This window comes from Neolamprologus multifasciatus, chromosome 13 (genome assembly GCF_963576455.1).
Source record: "Neolamprologus multifasciatus chromosome 13, fNeoMul1.2, whole genome shotgun sequence".
NCBI lineage: Eukaryota > Metazoa > Chordata > Actinopteri > Cichliformes > Cichlidae > Neolamprologus > Neolamprologus multifasciatus.
Genome location: NC_140451.1, coordinates 731,394 through 748,315, shown reverse-complemented (window position 1 = coordinate 748,315; position 16,922 = coordinate 731,394). Strand labels below are relative to the sequence as shown.

Genomic DNA, 16,922 nt, shown 5'->3' with positions numbered 1-16,922 from the left:
TGTTTGTGGATATGACTGACTTTAATTATCCACAAAATCATCACATCCTCTGTAAGATTAAGGCCGACTATTGAACGGCGTATATTTTAAAGTAAATGCTTTAAAACCAAGTTAGTACAAACGTCACTAATGTCACATAACTTTGCCGACATGTGGCCAACAGTAATGTTTTAATGTTCTTCATTATTAAACATTCGCACATAAGTGACATCATATTCAGGACTTACTTTTGACAGTTCACTCTTCGCCCGCTCTTCAGCCATCTGTGTTTTTTTCAGAAAAAAATATCCACACCCACCGCCGCGCTATGAATTGTGGGACCACAAAGTCTGCACCGGACCACACTTCAAATTTGGGGAAATGAACGGCGCATTTGTCGACATTTGGAGTGCACTTCGAATTGGGACACCCTTCGTCGAGTTGCTGTGACGTAATCGGTCACTGCGAAGCGTGCGGTCGCTGGACTGGGACACAGCCTGTTTGTACCCAGATGCTGTCACTACCCAGATATTGTACCTCCCTCCATGCAACTGAAGACGTCTTTGGCCATGTTGGACTGTGACCATCATGCTATGGCCATGTGTCTGCCCAGGTGTCATGGACTAGTCCAGCACGCAGCATCAGACTGTGGCACGTCGTTCACCTTGGCCACCTACAGAACCACACAGACTCTTCTTTCTTCAATACAAGAAAGATGGGGTGACACCAGGCACCAGGAACCAGGAGCAGTCACCTCCTGCTGAACTATTTGCCTCTTGTGTTCAGCTAACCTGTAGGGATGTGTTTCAACATGTTGCTCTGTGAGTGGTGTGACTAGGCAGGATCCCAATTGTGTTCATCCTCAGGAATTAACTAAGGAGTCCTGGATTTTAAACTCTTCTTCAGCCGCTCCACCAACCCGTCAGTCTGAGGGTGGTAGCAGATTTAATTCAGGTCTCTGGGTCATCTGAGGAGGTGCTGTGCACATGGTCTACCAGGAGGAGACCCCTGTGCAGACACAGGACAGACTGGACAGATTATATCTCTTGACTAGCTCTGGAACATTTTGGTGTCTCCTAGATGAGCTGGAAGTGGCCTCATCATCTCATCCTATACCAGTGTTTTTCTCATTTTTGTATGTAGCTTTGCACTGTCCACTTCCTGCTGTAACAAAACACACGTGTGGGACTAATAAAGGTTTTCTTAAATCCCAGAAAGAGCAAGAAACTGGGTGGATGGATGTCAAACACACACACAAGGAGTTTTAGCAGCACTCCCATAATGTGTCATGGGTCGCCATTTTAATATGTCCTCATTAATATTTCTGACTCCTAAACTCTCCAGACGTGTCATTAATGTCTAATCCTATTTTAAAATTATGCTTTTTAAAAAAGTGATATAGTCGTGATTATAATGTGAATAAAATATTATAAACATTAGATTACGTCTTCATCAGTGTTGTACATATATCAACTCTATCCCATTTTGAACATAATCATCTAAAGTTCATATGTTAAAAGTAATAAAAAGCATAATCCCTAACTTCCTCTGAGTGATTGTTTTAAAACCATTTATGAAATATCAGGTTAAAGCTAGAGAACGGCTGGATCTTCACTGTTTCCAGCGTTAACTCCTCCCTGTGAGTTTGTCTCCTCTACTCTCTGAGTAATTGTTAGAACTTCCTTCGTTCTGTGTTTTTTCCAGACCACGCTCTGTGCCCTCTCCTCTCTTTCTGTGAGGAAACATCAGGGACCTATAAACCCTCCGCTGGAGTATTGATTCTTTATTGTGGTGTGGCTGTGAGGAGCACATACTGTGACCGTTTCTCTTCACTCCACAAAACAGGTCTGTGAGGAGGCCACTGGGAGACCGGCTGCAGCTGGATCAGCAGGTTAATTTGAGCTGCTTGTTTTACAATCTGACTGCGCTGCTTTGTCTCTGAGTGTTTAATACAGCAGCACGTTTGTGTGCGCACAATAAACACCCTTAATCTTAAACATTTAGGGTGATGCAGTCATTACTGTTCTTTACATGTGATTTGGCCTGTTTTTAAATATTCATAATTCTGGTGAATAGAAGTTTATATAGAAGCAAATGTGAATCTTCAGCTGCATGAAGAATATTACTGGATTATTAATCATCTTAGAAAACAACAATCAGTATCTGATGATCAGTATCTCCACTGGAGAATGTCTATTTGATTTTATTATTATAGGATTTAATATTTCATTGTAAAAACAAGCATCTCACTCAGCCTGAGAAGTAAAATAATGCTGATTTTGCAGGGCTGTGATGTAATTATGGACAGGCCTTAATTACAGCCTCAGCCAATAGGACAGCTGCTTAAACTACGAGTCATTGTTTTTGTTTGTGTGATGGTTGATCCACCTGCAAGTGTTCACAATATGTGAAATTAGATTTCAAAATATAATATTTGTAATTCTAAATTGTTATTTTTTCATTTTAAATTTACTGTTTTTCAACAAAGCTGAAAAAAAATCTTATTTATTTATTTTTAATTAAGATGCAAAATGACACATATTTACTTGTATTCCTGAAAAGAAATGAAGAATGTGAGTCGTTGAATATTAAGCTTGATTGATTTCTCCGATGTGGCGGGTGTGAAACCAGTTATTTAAGTCAGATTTCTAAAATATTTTCCTTTTTGTGTTCTTACAGCTGGTCTAAAAAATAACATTTGTAGTGAAATAGATCTGATTAATACATAGATATATTTATAATTATAATATATAGAAATAAATCAATGGAGAAACAAAGAACGCGTGCATTAAGTTCAGCCAGTGTTTAAATATGGATAAGAAGAAACATCTTGTTTTCCAGCCTGCTCTCTGGGGCCTGGTTTAGCTTAACCGTGAGCTGGTAACAAGCTTCAAACATCCACGATGCTTCACATTAAATCTTCTTCTCCATTGTTCCACAGCACGCTCATCTGGAAAGTCTCTGAGTAAAAACTGTGATGGAGAGAAAAGCACTGCAAAGGTAAATGGCTCCGACTGTAAATGTGTGACATGTGATTGTTGCTTTGTGTTTATGGCTTCTGACATTGTCACAAAAACATGCTGAAAATTGTGTTAAAACATATTCATAGAGATTTTTCTCTGTATTTGCCTCACGGTCCATAATCAAAAGAATATTTGTTTAATTTTTATATAAAATGATTTTTTTAAGTGACTTCATTTTCTCCATATTAACTCTGGGAGTTTCACAGTGCTTCAGTGTTAAGTTCACTCATGTAAAACCCACTCGAGATGAAGTCACCCTGTGATTTAAAGCTGGATGAGTCGGATGAAGGGATCAGCAGTGGAAATGTTGATGCAAACTCCTTGTTTCTGACTTTGCTGGGACACCCTGCTCCTCGGGGCCTTTATATAAAACTGGCAGCGCCTCTGTGAATTCTCTCAGCGTTACTGGATCTGCTGTGGGCACCACTCACACTGTAGGTCAAACATATCAGTGAGCGCTATTTCCCATCGAACTCTCTTCCAGCCTGCTGCTTGCTGCTGAGGTGAGTGTGTTTCCATCACATCATGCACATTGCTTTGAGAACAGCGTGTTTTAGCTCGTGTCACGTCTCTGAAACGAGAGAAACGGAGTGATAGATGCTCTCCACGGTTCGTAGAATCGGATCCTTTAATTGGTTCATGAATGAGACAAAGCTACACCAGGAAGAAAGCTCGCTTGTTTTTGTTTGGTTTTCTGTTATAACAACTGCACTCTTACATACATGTTTACAGTCATGGACTTTCTTTGTATAACACCACACAAATCTATATACTCAATGGCTTTTTATATTTACTTGAAACTTCTTGCTCATTCTGGTGCATGTGTGTGTGTTGTTGTTGTTTAAATCCGAGGTCGTATTTCAGGACTAACCTCCTGTCACCTCTCCAAGCCGACCTTTGACCTATGATCCTTCAACGGTCGAGGAATTCACAATAAAGTTCTTAAAGAATGTGCTCATAGAACATCAAACTAGGCCTTTGTATTTGCAGAACATGCTCCTGTCATCCGTACTACATTTGATGTATTTTTCACATACAAAACAAACAGAAAAATTCAACTATATACATCTTCCAGTTGTGTTTGCAGCGAAGACTGCAGCTCGAAGGCTTTTGTGGGCCAGCAGCCGTCCAGTTGCAGCATCTTTGTTTTCTTTAGCCTTGGTTTCTACATTTATTCTAATCATGCAGTTCAAAAGAAGGCAAAATGAAAAGGAACAATAACATTTAAAAATCATTTGAAGCAGTTGGTCAGTTCAGCGACAAAGCGCAGTGGTCCATCTGAACACGTCTATTTGTTGTGTCAGAGATAACTCTTATTGTGTGCCATGAACACAAGCTGGCAGTCTGCTGTGCATTGGGCACGTTACAGATGGAACTAAGGAGATGTGAATGTGTGGGGTAGCAGTGAGTTTACAGCTGGTTGACTGAGTCACAGTTTCTAGTTCATACTGGCCGGTCCACAGCATATTGACAGGGCTCAAGTTGGACACGGGGTTCTGCACTGCTGGATAGGCGAAATTGGTGTGCTGCTTGGCCTTGAGCCGCAGGCTGGCCAGGCTGGAGTTACAGGTGTCTCTGTACATGTAGGGACTGGCTGTGGTGGCGTAGGGGCAGGTGGCGGCGGTCACTGCTACCGAGTTGAGTGCAGAGGGACTGTTGAGGTTGTTGAGATTGCCCAGGTTGTTGAGGCTCGTAGCAGGAACTCCAGCTACTGCTGTGGGCACCATGCTAGAGGCCATGTTCATGGAGGGGATGGTGCTGGTGGGGAGAACATGGGCTGGGATGACAGGGGGCTTACATTCATTGAGTTAAAGAATGGGAAGCTCTTGGCAGAGAGTGGGCTGCTTGCTGCTAGGCTCTTGGTGGCCCAGTTGTTGTAGGAATAACCCGTGTACATGTCATCATAGGGCTGCATGAGTCCATTGAATTGGGCACCGAAGCCATTTTTGCATAACTCTGCCTGCTGGTTCCTCTCGCGCTTTCTCCACTTGGCACGCCGGTTCTTGAACCACACCTAGGACGCACAAAAATAGCTAGTTATATGTTACAGTTCATACAGTGTGTGTGTGAACAGGTCAGTGTGAGGCATAAGAACGTTCTTTTTTCACAAACACAGCTGGACATGTTCTGAATTCTCTTTTTCACTTTCCCGGGTTAAATCCTTCAGTTACTCGTGAAAGCTGCAGCTCCACAGTCAGGTTGCACAGAAACCATCAGACACACAAGCTCAGACAGTGAATCGTTACAGCTGCCTTCTTTTCAGAAGAAAACCTTACATTTTGTCTGTATTTGTTACATTTTTGGAACATCTATAAAAACATACATATGCATATATGTACTGTAACCCCAAACCACTGTTTTATTCTGTCGTCGTTAATAAACCCAGACAATTCCATTAAACACAGGTATACATAACTCATCATAATTAGGACCATACACAATGCTCAACATCTCCTAACTCACAGATATCAGTGTGTGGTCATTCTGGATGTTTGTACATCTGCCAGTTCGGAAGGGAATACTGTGGGAACACTGTGGGAACACTATGTGAACACTGTGGGAACACTGTGGGAACACTATGTGAACACTGTGGGAACACTATGGGAACACTATGGGAACAATGTGGGAACACTATGTGAACACTGTGGGAACAATGTGGGAACACTGTGGGAACACTATGGGAACACTGTGGGAACACCGTGGGAACACCGTGGGAACAATGTGGGAACACTATGTGAACACTGTGGGAACATGTGGGAACACTGTGGGAACACTATGGGAACACTATGGGAACAATGTGGGAACACTATGTGAACACTGTGGGAACAATGTGGGAACACTGTGGGAACACTATGGGAACACTGGGAACACCGTGGGAACACCGTGGGAACACTATGGGAACAATGTGGGAACACTATGTGAACACTGTGGGAACAATGTGGGAACACTGTGGGAACACTATGGGAACACTGTGGAAACACTATGTGAACACTATGGGAACACTATGGGAACAATGTGGGAACACTATGTGAACACTATGGGAACAATGTGGGAACACTATGTGAACACTGTGGGAACAATGTGGGAACACTATGGGAACAATGTGGGAACACTATGTGAACACTATGGGAACACTATGGGAACACTATGGGAACAATGTGGGAACACTATGTGAACACTATGGGAACAATGTGGGAACACTATGTGAACACTGTGGGAACACTATGGGAACACTGTGGGAACACTGTGGGAACACCGTGGGAACACTATGGGAACAATGTGGGAACACTATGTGAACACTGTGGAACACTATGTGAACACTGTGGGAACAATGGGAACACTATGGGAACAATGTGGGAACACTATGTGAACACTATGGGAACACTATGGGAACAATGTGGGAACACTATGTGAACACTGTGGGAACAATGGGGAACACTATGGGAACACTGTGGGAACAATGTGGGAACACTGTGGGAACACTATGGGAACACTGTGGAAACACTATGTGAACACTATGGGAACACTATGGGAACAATGTGGGAACACTATGGGAACACTATGGGAACACTGTGGGAACACTATGGGAACACTGTGGGAACACTATGGGAACACTGTGGGAACACTATGGGAACACTATGGGAACACTGTGGAAACACTATGGGAACACTATGGGAACACTATGGGAACAATGTGGGAACACTATGGGAACACTGTGGAAACACTATGGGAACACTATGGGAACACTGTGGGAACACTATGGGAACACTGTGGGAACACTATGGGAACACTGTGGGAACACTATGGGAACACTATGGGAACACTGTGGGAACACTATGGGAACACTGTGGGAACACTATGGGAACACTATGGGAACAATGTGGGAACACTATGGGAACACTGTGGGAACACTATGGGAACACTATGGGAACACTGTGGGAACACTATGGGAACACTGTGGGAACACTATGGGAACACTATGGGAACACTATGGGAACACTGTGGGAACACTATGGGAACACTGTGGGAACACTATGGGAACACTATGGGAACACTATGGGAACACTATGGGAACACTGTGGAAACACTATGGGAACACTATGGGAACAATGTGGGAACACTGTGGGAACACTGTGGGAACACTATGGGAACACTGTGGGAACACTGTGGAAACACTATGGGAACACTGTGGGAACACTGTGGGAACACTACACTTGACAATTCTGCACTGGGCTCAGAATCGTCGTTCATATATATTTTATTTTGAGATTTTTCAAACATTGTTACAACTCCAGCATGTAAGCTTTCTCAGTGCTGCACAGCAAGCTCATATTTCCATATATTTTGGTTTAAAGAACAGCATGAACGCTGTATCTCACTAAAAAGAATAGTTTCATAAATATCTGGTAATTTGTGTCATTATAAACGTGGTTATGGTGATTATGGCCCCAACAGTGCTCGCTGGCACCTTCAGTACTTTCTTCTTTAACCAACGGCATCAGTATGTTTTGCAGCAGTGAGGCTGCAGAGGTCTTGAGATCATGAGATGTTCCTTGTGTGACACCTTTTATAGGCCGTCAGTTTGGACTGGCTGACAGAGGCTGATATGGGGATGGATGTGTTGTTGTATCACATTTACAAATATATTTACTTAGAAAACTGGTAACATTTTAATACTTATTTTAGCTGCTATATAAAATTAAGACTAGCTCTAATTAAAAAACTTTTATTCTTTTTGTTTTTTATGTTTTGTGGAAGTTACATGAAAGTTCATTTGCAAAGACAGAGCCAACAGGTAATGTTGAGGGTAGAAAAGGTTAAACTGTAGAGAGACACACAGCATGAAATGCCAGACAGGAAGATGTAATTTGTCTGAAAGTTGACGTCTAACAGTTTCATTTTATTTCAATAACAAAGACAAAAGCGAAGGACCAAGAAAGTTAGAGACTGTCTCTTAACCCCTGTCAAATACTCAGTAATATTGTGTGCGTACGAACCCACAGTCTCTGAAATACGTGATGATCACAGACAGTAAGTGTACTGTCAAACAGTCATATTAGGAAAGGCTTATTAAAACTCATAATTCACTTATTTGAATTGTGAAATCTCAATGAAAGAAATGTCAGGGCAAGCGTCACGTTGGTGCTTTTATGGCCCTATATTTGGAGGATATATATCGGATTAAAGCTTTAGTGGAAAATTCAAATCGAGGGTTTTTCGAAATGAGAGGAGTTCTTCTGTCGCTACATTTCTGGACAAACTTTGCAGAACAATGGTGTTTGACACACTCCACCATCCATATAAATACTTAATATCTGCTTCACTCTGATTGACATGTAAACGCTATTTCACATCCCTGTTTCTTCATTAAGCAACACTAAACTGTGAGCCCGAGTTTCCTGAGCCGGAGAAAATTGTGCATATATTTCTGATATCACAGATTACTGTGACGCTCCACTCAGCCACTTCTCTGTCACACCTCCAAGCTATAGAAAACACCGCTGCTCTTTTATACTCTTTACACTGGCTTCCTGCAGATTTTAGAAGTCTTTTTAAAATTATTTTTACATATATAAATATATAAATATATTTTTTAATTCCCGTCTCGCCCCTGCGGGCGGTCTACCCTTGAAGCTCGGGGAGGCGGAGCTTTTCAGCACAAAGACTTTGTTCAGCTGACCTTATGGACTCAAATCACTTACAAACATTTTTGTTTCTTTATTCTGTTTTGTTTGAATTTTTTTTAAAAATTTTTTTTATCTTATTAACTGTATTTTAATTTCCTATGAGTTTATTATTCCTGTCGTTTCATTTGTGATGCACAGCACTTTGTGACTACATGTCTGTGAAAAACACTTTATATTTACTTCCTGGTGATGTGTTCAGGACCACGTGTCTGTCATGTTCACGTTTTCTGCTGCTGTAATCCTCCTGAACCTTTGCGTTGGTACATGCTGTGCATCAGCCGATCCTACAGCAGCAGAGAAGTGTCGGGACACAAGCTTGTGAGAGTCGTCTGCAATGCTGTTTGAAGCTTTCTGAGAGGTTTTTTCACTTTTATGCGTCTTTTGCTGAAACAAATCCAACGATCCCTCTGAAACCACAGTGAGACACATTTGATGTGATGGACTGGTTACCGTACTCCACTGTGCCTGAAAAATAGTCACCACAGAGACTCTGACCCAGTTTGGTCTGTTGACACATCTACCAGTGCAGAGACTGGGCCCGTCTTTAGCGCGTCACCTGACCGACCCGAGCTGTCGGAAAGCCAAACCTACCAAACAATAATCAGGTTTAACAGCAACCCATCAACAGCTGCCAGCTTTAGTTTACAGGTTTAGCAGAGCACTCCTGACTGTTGGGAGCTGTTTATTCAATGTAGTCTCATCTTTAGAGTAAGAGACCAAACGTGCTGACCTCTGACACCTCTCGACTCTATTAAGCAGCACAAGCAGGTTAAAAGTTTCGTTTATCGTTTTAACTCCTTAGACCAGGAATCAACAACGTCTGCAACAGATTTAAGGCGAGTACAGGCATGTAGCACTTTACATCATCATCTAATTCTTTGGATGTCTTTACAAAATGTGCTGCCATCCACCAACATTCACTGCAGAAACGTTTCTCATCCGGCATCATTATCAGCACTGATTTACCGCACGCCCCGACTAAAGTCTCACCGCTGAATATGCAACCGACAGTCAACGAGTGTCATCCAGTCCAGATTTAAATCTCCTGCACTGAAACCAGCCTTTGTCCTGGTCTCTGAACATTTGATGATCATTTTTAATTTGAGTCTGACACAAAGACAGGAACATGAAAGTGTGAGGCCGGCCTGCTGCGGAGGGTATTTGATGGGCTGTATTTCACATTTCAAATCCAAAAATATGAGTCTGTTAATGTGCGTTCAGTTCAACACACAGTCAGTGTAGATCACGCCGATCCAACATGAAAACCAATAATGCATCATCAGTTCTTTATGATCAGCTCGCTCTTTACCCAAGAATCTGTCTCATCAACAGAGGGGTGATCTGTGCCACGCCCTGTTCCTACGAAACCATAGAGGAAGTGGGTCATGTGACCGCACGTTTTTAAAGAGTCAACCCTTTCACTCCTCCTGCAGAGAGGAGCGCCTCGTCGCACAAGAATGGAGCACATATAAGTTCAAACACTTACTTTGAAAGGCAGAAAATCAAACTTTTGTTTGTGTTTACAGATGAAATGTTTTAGCGCTCTGTAAGCTGCACTGTGAGCAACTCAAACAAGTCCAGACTTAGACTGTGATGATGAACCGTCACAGACATATTTAAACTAACTGTGACCTTTGAACACAAAACCAGATCCTACAGCTACACCGGATGGTCACACCGGGGCAGTTGTGCCATAAACCACTGTGTTTCGTATCCACAGTGATCGTTCCCACATGCACAACATCCTGAAATACATGTTTCAGTTGGAGTCGCTTTAAGTAAAAACTGGCACAGCACAGCCAGCTTTGATGTTTAACAATAGCTCCCTGACAAACCACACGAATCACACTGACACATGGAATATTTGGAACGTGGAGGAATCTGCTTCTACGGTCCGCATCGAGAGCTTTTAAATTCCACCGATGGACGTTGGGAACGACACAATGTGCGCTCTATTGTCCGTTCAAATATCAGCCGAGCGAGCTATGTGACCTTTCCTACAGCCAACATTAATTTGATCCATTACTCGTCAGGCAGGCCAGCGATTGTATTGTCATCCAGCACAATGTGTGTCCTCCTGCTTCATATAGCTACAATGACCAAACCAGTGGGCGTGGCTAACATTTAGCTTTATTGTCCAAACTCACGCTTTGGTGAAGGGAACAAAACGCTCCTGGCTAGTTACACGGAGTTACATCCATGGGGCAGATTTGTTAATGACACACGGTGCACACAGAAGACGTATCCTCTTGAGTTATGCTAACACCATAAATTCTGCCCCAGCGTTACAGATGAACGTACATTTCAAAGATTACAATCAGTGTTACAGAGTAAAGTGTTTTCCTGAGCAGATCTGACAGGATTAAACCCCAGATTACAAAGACACTTTTCTGCCTTTGAATCTTTGAATCTGCACAAAGTGAGGGAGATGTTTCTGATGTGGTCCTTCCAGCTCGTGCGTGTGCACACAAACCTTCCCCCTGCAGCCAATCAGAAACTCTGAAGAGCCAACAAAGCTAAAAAGGTTGTTTCACTTGATGAACTTAGAATAAGAATAATTCCTGAAGTAAAAGCAGAGGAACATGTCACTATTTGTCACTATTGTTTATGAACAGTAGCACATCTGTGGGACTGTCCCACTGCTGGACAACAGCATGTTGTGAGCAGACGTCTTATTTGCCTGAGCTCTGCACTCTGCCTTCTCCTGTGCAGGCCGACGCCATTCAAATGAAGGAGATCTCGATTTTTCACGCAGTGCTGCGGTCACTGTGAATGCTCACTTAGAAGCAGCAGGTGTAACTTTGCACAGCTTGACCGTGGCACTAAGTGGTGGTTTGCAGCGGTCACAGTTAATGAGTTTGCACACTTGGGGGAACAGTCGTTGCCCACAAAGGCCACCAAACGTTAATGCAGGGAAATGCTTGCAAACATGTTCTGCAGCCGTTTTACTAAACATGTCACCTATACAGTCAGGGCTTCCTGTGCCCACCACGACAGCACTCGTGTACCCACCCTGACCCGAGCCTCGGTGAGGTTGGTCCATACTGCAATCTCCTCTCTGGTGCTCATGTCGGGGTAGCGGTTCCTCTGGAAGGTGGCCTCCAGTTCCTGCAGCTGCTGGCTGGTGAAGTGTGTTCTCTGCCGCCGCTGCTTCTTCTTCAGAGAGCCGTCCTCGGCGCTGGACTCGTCCAGCTGGTTCTGCTGGGATTTCTCTGTGTCTACAGACACACAGGGTGTAACAAAGAGCGTGAGACACGAGGAGGAAGTGACAGCAACGACTCTGTAGACTATCAGCTGGTCGTGAAGGTTCGTACATGACTGTGAAGTAATGATTAATTAAACAGAAACATAACTGCATGTTGCTGTGGCTGACGATGCAAATCAGCTCAGTCATAACTGCACTCATGAAGCTACGACTGAAAGCAGCTGTGGACACAGCGACTCAGATTTCATGTGTTCCCTGTAAAGGCCGATAAAAGTGATCAGCATTAATCAACAAATCCATGAGAAATCATTTAACACCAACGACACCTGCTGTACACTGTAACCAGCACCACACCTGTGACATCCTGTAACCAGCACCACACCTGCTGTACATCCCTGTAACCAGCACCACACCTGCAAGGATGAACTTGTTTCTCAAATAACAGACGTTTGTAAATATGTATAAAACATTTATTGACTTTGAAGTAAAATACATGAAAACAAGAGTGTTTGCATGTTTCTCAGTTCATTCAGCATCTCTGCTTTTCTGACTCGTACTCAGGAAGTTCACAAATGTTTTTCGTTTTATACCCACATTTGTAACTGGTAAATGGTGGTCACATGGTACCTTTCAAGTACAAGTCATCCAGTCATACACACAGTATATTCTATACAGTGTATATACTTTCTAATACTCGAACACTGGGAGGCTACAGGAGGAGTCAACACCCATCTGACTGGACCCATTTAACCATTATACCAGTACAAACAGATCCAGTTTTGTTACGCAGTAAAGTTAACATTTGCAAATTAACGTGCAAATTTTACATTTGTATAAATTATGAAACAAAGTGGTTTAATGTAGATCTGAAGTGCTTTCCCTTTAAGTCACAAAACTAACACGCAAGCTAACGTCCGACTTTAACATCAGTGATATTTGTTACAGTCATGTTGTGTGTTAAACGGTTAAACAGTTGACAGAAGCAGTGTTTTTATTTGTTGTTGTTTTCTTTGTTGTGATATTTACAAACTGCTCGTCCTGTTGAATAAATGCCCCGGATCATAAAAATAAAGTGTGAATATAAGGAGTGCCACGGCCCGGCTCTGTTCGGACGTCGAGGAGTCTGTTCCACGCTGTGATCACAGAGGCCATCCCTGCCATCTGTGATCATACTTCCTGTGTACTTTGTGTTGTTGCTCTTGGTGTTCCCTCGCTCCTGTGTCACTTCTCTTGTATTTAGTCTGTTCACGTGTTTCCGTCTCCTGAAGTCTGTTTGTTTACCTTTTTGTCCATGTCGTGCGTTTCCTGTTTTATTTTGATAGTCCCTGCTTCCGTGTGTGTTACACTTTGGCTTTCTTGGCTCATTAGTGGATTGTGTCCCCAGGTGTTTCCTCTCCGCCCTTACCTTTCCTTTGTCATGTCCTTACACCCAGGCTGTGCTGTGTGTGCTTCTGTTCTCACTGTTTCCTGCATCCTAAAGCTTCAGCAGTAAAGCTGCTGTTTCAGGGTTGCTGCTGGGTCGTCACACAGCATCACTTCCATCTCTGCATTTGAACATTAGTGTTTGTGATGCGCTTCCAGCATCCATTAATAATCATTAAGAAAAGGTTGAGAGTGAAAAACCACAGGAAATGTACTTTATTATTTTATAAACATGTCCTATTTGTTTGGTTATAGACACCAGAAAAACTGAACGGGAAATCATCCGAATGCCGTAGGACAGTGATTTCCCAAAATGGGAATGCTGCTGGCTTCGGAGAGAGCTAGAGACACTGGAAACATGCTCCCGTCGTGAAGCGCCACACCTTTCATGCTGGATGGCTCCGGCACTATCCAGACCAGCTGAAACTGACTGGATAATGATGTGAGACCATCATCAGATGGTATCGTCAGAACGTAACATCGTGTTGCCTGCAGGGAGTGTCTGCAAACAGTGCATCGGTCAGAGATGTGCAGGAGAGCAGAGTGATTGCATTTCGCCCCCAGTGCAGTGTTTAAGGGACTGCGTGTTATGTCTGCCAGGCCTCCTCTCTGACAGATCGACTCCTGCAATTTGAGGACCTCACAGAAAGCAGTGAAATTAGTTGGCCAGTTAATCCTGTGGATCAGGCTTTTGTGACGAGGGCAGGTTGGGCTCTGTTTGGTGAGGGCTTAGCTCTCTGGGAGCAGCTCAAAATGATCAGCAGGGTTTAAAAGCAGGCTCCAAGGGACCACCGACCAAATGAATAAGCTGAAGCTGCTATCTGGCAGTAAACTGACACTGGGTAAGCTGTCACTTAAGGCCAAAATCTATAACACAATACGGACGAAAGGGCAGCAACCTTTAGAGTAATGCAGCGACGGACAATAGGAGCAATCGGACTGATGATGTGCCGACATGACAGAGTCCTTCCAGGTCAGCTTCTCCGAGATTTTAATACGGAAAACAACTTCAAGAAGCTTTTAACCAAATTACTTTTCAACAGCTGGAAGAAGACAAAGAGCACGATGCGTTCACAGGAAGAAGAAAAAGACACGAGCTGCTGAACGTAGACGAGTCCAGATCCCAGCTCTCAGAAGCCAGGCAGGTTTCACAGGAGCGCTGCCTTTGATCCAGAGAAAGCGTCCAGCGGCACCGCACGCTCGTTCAGTTACGCCTGCAGCACAGGCGTCAGCTCGCTGTGGCGAGGTGTGGCAGCCATTCTCCAGAATAACAGAGCTTAAGGGTTTTGCTTTGTTCATGACCACGTGAACAGTAAACTGAAAGTAATCTGTTTGGATACAAATATATATGAAATAGCCTGTGTGTGTGTGTGTGTGTGTGGTGTGTGTGTGTGTGTGTGTGTGTGTGTGTGTGGTAAATGGAAGCTATGACATGTTTTATTGTTAAAGACAATTTCTTTAAACCAGACTTTATTATATTATTATTATTATTTTATTAGTTCTTTATTTATCCAGGTAAAAATCTCAGTGCGATTAAAATCTCATTTCCTGACAGACCGGGCATCAATTCATTATTTATGAAGTTGTAGTTATTTTGGTTTCTATTGCGCAGTAAAGGGTTGTAATTCATAAATTGTGTGATTTCGATGTTGAACTTTAAACACTGAGTTTTACCTTCAAACTAAAAGCTTTCTTTGATCATTATTATTATAATAAGCAGTTTTAACGGGATGAGAAATGTGACAGAACCCGGAGAACAAAAGGCGCAGCGGGTGCTGGAGGACGCGCCGTGTTTCTCTTTAGAATAGCTCGTGTTTGACAGTTTGTTAGTGCCACGGATCTCGTGGCAGAGTGGAGCCATTAGATTGGGTTACACGCACATAAACACGCAGCCTCACAGCACTGATACGGACTGGCAGACGGGTGTTCAGATCAGACCTCAGAGAGCGAGGACGATGATGTACGACCAGTCACGTCACGCAAGTCTGTGAAACGTATAAAAATTTCAGTGGGTTAATTTTTTAAAGCGAAGCTGAGCGGCAGCTTCATCAAACGGCAGCTTGTTTCTCTGTGAGAACGAGTCCCCAAACTGTGTCCGTCCCACGCTCACGGATCAATCGGCGGTTCACGGGAAGCTGTTCTTCGTCGCTTTGGTGATTAAAGACAGAAATGTGGCGACGGCCGCAACTTCTTCGTTTTCTCGTCGTAAAGAGCGCGCGACCGTCGGCGCCGGTCCGGTGCGCGTCCACGGACGAGAATCACGTTTGATTGTTCGGCGGTTCATTTTCATATTCAAAGTCGGATTGAGCGACGTTTGATTAGAGCTTATCATCGGCCTGAGTTTGGGCCTAGAGAGTCTGCGCCGACACAAATCAAATGAAAAAGGCTCAGGATGTAATTCCACTCGCAGCGCAACTCTGCAGCCTTTCTTTGCTTCTGTGATGACTTTACACTCGAGGTCAGCGGACACAGCAGCCCGCAGTTTCCAGTCATCTTCACGGACACCTCGCTCTTATAGTAAACTAATAAAGCATTTAGTGCATGTCTGCAGTGCATCATGTGCGACAGACAGATCAGACTGACCGCTCTGGTCCAGGCCTTTACATCCCGGGTCGTGCTGCGGGGTCCCGGAGTCTGAGAGCGACAGCGCCGGGCTGCGGGGGTCACCGTCCGTCAGAAGGTTAAAATCCATAACCAGGCTCTGCACACAGACACACACAGAGCGAAAGACACGGTCAGAACACGTTTCACCTGCAGTCAGCATAAAGAAAGAAACACAAAGCTCAGTGACCACATGATAAATCTACAATTCTACCAACAGAAAGACGATTTTACCTTTTTAAATATTCCAAGAACATTTTCATCATTTTGTAATATTGTTACTTTATTGTTTGCAGCGTTGATCAGATGATAATCCTCCTTTAATATTGTGTCTTACTGCAGGAACATTTATCCAGTTTTCTCCAGTTTTATATTTATGACTCATGTCCAGCTGCCACAATCCACACAGAGCTGATAAAATACTGATGTTACCAGCTACTATTGTGCACAACTCTTTTCTTTAATGTACAAAGGGACTGAGGTTTTCATAATCGTGAAAAATTCAGAAATATTATCAAATACTCTGACGTGAAGTGCATCAAATCAAACACACGGTTCATCATGTGCATACAATCATCTCTGCATCTGAGGATCACCTGTCTTTGTGTCTCCCTCTGAATCAGTGTTTCATGTGGTCTGTGTGTTACTTGTCGATACATGCTCTCTTCTCTCTCCAAGCTTCCCTTTCACACTCGGCTGTGGTTATGATTATGATCCTCTGTATAGAAGGCTGACACAAGCAGCTATAAGTAGACCTGCCTTGAATTGGCTCTATTTTGGGACACACAGGGAGCGCTATGGCTGTAAAACACACTATGACATTTCCAAGACAAACTTAAGACCGTGAGGTCAAAGTGTCGGTCACGTGTTTATTAATCTGAAAGCAGCTGATTTTGAAAACGATGGGATGATTTATGGCTTTGAGGTGAAAATAGGATTGGTTTAATCACAACATGCTGGTTCAAAATGAAGCCAGTAGAAACTGTCCTGAAGCGAGTGGATCAG

The 16,922-nt window shown here is 43.3% G+C and overlaps 1 protein-coding gene across 1 annotated transcript; it reads right to left on the bottom strand.

Annotated features, from left to right (window-relative positions):
- Positions 1–4,430: 4,430 nt before the first annotated feature.
- Positions 4,431–16,908, bottom strand: LOC146504736 (pituitary homeobox 3-like). The gene is given in 5 exon segments (XM_085183547.1): positions 4,431–4,480; positions 4,483–4,761; positions 4,764–5,016; positions 11,702–11,907; positions 15,900–16,908. Coding segments are annotated over 5 exon segments (954 nt in total). The 5' UTR covers positions 16,081–16,908; the 3' UTR covers positions 4,431–4,445.
- Between the last annotated feature and the right edge of the window lie 14 nt (positions 16,909–16,922).